General features: G+C 33.4%; 1 protein-coding gene across 1 annotated transcript; it reads left to right on the top strand.

Moving 5' to 3' along the window:
• Positions 1 to 3,086: 3,086 nt before the first annotated feature.
• Positions 3,087 to 3,485, top strand: LOC145089886 (uncharacterized). The gene has a single exon (XM_079028273.1). It carries the CDS (start codon positions 3,087 to 3,089, stop codon positions 3,483 to 3,485), a length of 399 nt encoding a protein of 132 aa, XP_078884399.1.
• The last annotated feature ends 317 nt before the right edge of the window (positions 3,486 to 3,802 follow it).

The following is a 3,802-nucleotide window of genomic DNA, read 5'->3' as shown; positions in this document are numbered from 1 at the left end:
TATTAAGCATCAAATAGAATCCTTCACTTATCTCATTTTATGTCAATCTTCTCTCATATATTTTTCTTGTTCTTAATTACTTTATTTTGGTCATAATTTGCTTTACTTTAGTATTTTTGAATACTTTGTTGAGTTATTTACTATAAGTCTTTATTGGTTTGACCAGACTTGACTAGATCTTTAATTACTAGCAACCATGGACATTAAAGGTTAATTCAAGGTTTTTGTTTGCAAACCTTGGCGGCGCATTTATTAGATTTTAAGTACTCACACACACATCTTCAAGAATTTGTCATTTAGATGGGGTGGTATTCCACTTTTGCCACATTTTTTTTGTTTTTATTTAAAACTAAAATTAATTTATATAAAAACTAATTAGTTTATATAAAATTAAAATTATTACTAAATTTAAAAGGAGAAGTACATTTGAAGTTAAATAAAAGACAACAGCCTTGAAATTAAATAAAACACAAGACATTTGAAATTAAAACATATGAAACATTAAAACATGATAATAACACAACTTCATTTGACATTTGACACCATTTTTCGTAACCCTCACAAGTTGCCCAAACTCTACAAATCGAAAAGGTTTGTAGAGTTTGGTTAACAATATTCTATCATTTTTTACTGTATGTTGACTCGTGTCTCACTCTAAGAAACACAGTGTGAAACTGTACTATAACTACGTTTGTTTTTCTCCATTTGGAAAAGAGTTGATCTTTAGTTCGGTGGCGACCTTCATCTATTTTGTTGTATTGTTGGGTGATTATGTTCCAAAAAGAAGACACAATTATAAGGTACTTACTATTTGGATCATCAGTTGCATCAACCCATGCAGGAGCCAAAACGATATCTTCAACCGTGGTCCAAAGATGAGCCATTTTCATTTGTTGAATGTTTAGGGGAGATAAATGAAAAGGATTTGGATGTGGTGGAGAATAAAGAAGATTGTGGTATTTAACTATTTATAATAGTTGAAGAGAAGTTTAAATTTTGAAATTTGGAAAAAAAATGATTAGTTTTTTAAAAAATGAGGTATTTTTTTGAAATTGGTAAAAAAAACAAAACAAACATTCTCTTTTATCTTCACTGGATTGTCGAATTTCCCCACCGAACTCGGATTAGATCAACCCTTACCAAACTACATCCAAACGACTCCTTCTCGCCTAATGAATTGTAAGGAAAAAGAAGCAAAACACATGGTGTTGGCGAAATATGAAGTGAAATGACTGTGAAGGTAGAACGACACGACTAACTGTAGTCACAATCCAAAGGATTTTAGCCCAATGGTATCAGGTGTTGTCATCTCCCATTGAGGTTGATGGTTCAAGTCTCGTCATGGGTGGATCTAATATGGTGCTCATAGTGGCACTGACAATGTCTGGTTTTTTCGGACGCAGTGTAAAAATTTTCAAAAAATTTTTCTTCTATTATTGTGACACTACTAAAATTTACCGCGTCGGCCCTGAGTCGTGTAGTTAACATAGGTGGAATTAAGAAGTAGATAAGATTTGTTCTTAAAATAAATAAATAAATAAAACTAACACCTGATCATCTTAACATCCACTGATCCACCACTTATCTTATCATATTTTAATCTCAGATTCCTTATTTAGATCCGTATTAGTTTATAAGTTATAACGATACAATACATTTGTCAAAATAGACCATTGAGGAATCTTTATTGTGATAGAGACATTCTAGGGAAATGATATTGTAGATCTACGATGTTTTGCATATTTACTCATTCAAACCCTTATGTTATTTACGGCCTTTAAAGGAACAAAGTTATTAGTAACTTGTCTTTTTAGGCCATCTACCTTTAGTAGCCAGTTTTAGTCCTTGTTACGCAACATTTTTCCATTTCAAAGTCAAATTGAGAATGTAAAAGTCAAAATCATGGAATTCCAATTTTGCAATTGAGATTATCAGTCCTGATTTTGAGGTTATCAATTTACTTTTAATTACTTGTAGTGAGAGGAAAGGTGTTTAAGGACAATAAGATTATCACTTTCGATTTTGCCAAAAACAAAATAGTCCATAGCAAATTCAGTTCTAACATACATCAAATTACAGCTTGTAAACAATTATGCCAAAAAACAAAACCCAATTGAGCAGTAAGCAAATCTTCAGCTTCCGATTTTGGCTTACCACCTCCTTCTAGCAAATCTGCAAGCATCGATTTTGGATTACCACTTCCCCTAAGGTTTGATATTGGACATCAATAGCATGCACATGATTTTTAACCTCATCAATCGACAAAGAAACCCACTCCTAGGTCTCTGTAGATTTCAATATCATCAATTAGCAAAATTAGGTTAGGAATGAAAAAAAACTCAAATATTTCTTGAGAATGGAGTACCATATTCGGGCAAGCACAATATTTCCTTCCAAGATTCTTCTTAGTGGTGGAAATCTTTATGATTATCATGTTTCCATAATCGCACGTGACCATATTTTCTTGTGTTGGGTGCAGAAAAAGAAGAAGAATAAAAAAGGAGATGAAGAAAATGAAGATGAAGAAACAGAGAAAAAGAAGGAAGGATATGAACCGATTAAATAGACGAATAAGGGCATGGACTGGTCAAATGGTCAGGTGGTCAGCGTTTTAGACAAGGAAGTCATCGACTGACCCTTTAGTTTTTATAATTTATTTGACCCGACAAAACTGGCTTTGTTTCCTTAAAAGATACGGAAATAACATAAAACACTAAATAAATAAATATGTAAAACATTGTATGGTACAATATCATTTACTCAATCTTCTATAATTTTACTGTTACGAGCTTTTTAATATATTTTAACATTGTTAGTGTATTATTATAAATTTATGTATTTGTATTATTTTGTATAGTCCGACCCTTTTATTGTTTGGCCCTTTTCTCATATGTTACTTATATATATTGTGGGTTATTAATGAAAAGGGTTCATGGGGAATTTTATACGATATCATGGTATCAGAGCAATTCCTGTAAACTTGGATCATTCTCAATAACCCTAGCCGTCGTCTCATCTTTCTGATAATACTTTTTCATTCTATATTTTCTCTGTTTTCGAAGCCTCTCTTCAATCTTCTTCTCACGATGTCCACCAACATATCAGACAAACCTTCTTCAACAATCAATATAAAGCATGGTGTCCCTTTTGTCTTGGATTTGGATCAAATGAACTATGATATATGGAGAGAGCTGTTTAAAATCCATTGTATTGGATACGGTGTTGACGATCATCTCAAGCCTCCTGCTCAGCCTTCTTCTCAAACTTCTGACAAAGACAAAGAAAAAGAATCAGTAACTGCCATGGATACATGGCTTTGTATGGACTCGATTGTTAAATCATGGTTGTATGGCACTCTATCAGTTTCTCTTCTCAACATGATTTTTAAAAGACAAGCAACAGCGTTTGCAGTGTGGGAAAGCCTCGAGAAAGTTTTCCGTGACAACAAAGCCTCCAAGGTCATCCAACTAGACAGAGAACTTTGAAATATTTCTATAGGTACCTCCTATGTCATTGATTACTACAATAAGATTACGTCTATAGCCGATCGCCTGGAACATATGGACGCCAAAGTCTCTGATACGAATCTTGTCACATATATGATAAATGGGCTGTCACCTAAATACTGCCATATTGCGACAACCATCAGGCACCGTGACTTGCCCCCATCTTTTTGGGATGCAAGATCTATATTGATTTGTGAAGAACAACAGATGCTCTTGAATGAAAAAAGAGATGCGACTCTTACCCATGTAGACAATTCTTCTTCTCCAAATGCTCTCACAGTTCAATCGTCTCCTCA

This window comes from Lactuca serriola, chromosome 2 (genome assembly GCF_051521515.1).
Source record: "Lactuca serriola cultivar US96UC23 chromosome 2, Lser_US96UC23_V15, whole genome shotgun sequence".
Lineage (NCBI taxonomy): Eukaryota > Viridiplantae > Streptophyta > Magnoliopsida > Asterales > Asteraceae > Lactuca > Lactuca serriola.
This window is presented reverse-complemented; position numbering and strand designations above follow the sequence as displayed.

What these genes read in the sequence shown, in the direction of transcription:
- LOC145089886 (XM_079028273.1), top strand. Translation starts at nt 3,087, where the DNA reads ATGTCCACCAACATATCAGACAAACCTTCTTCAACAATCAATATAAAG.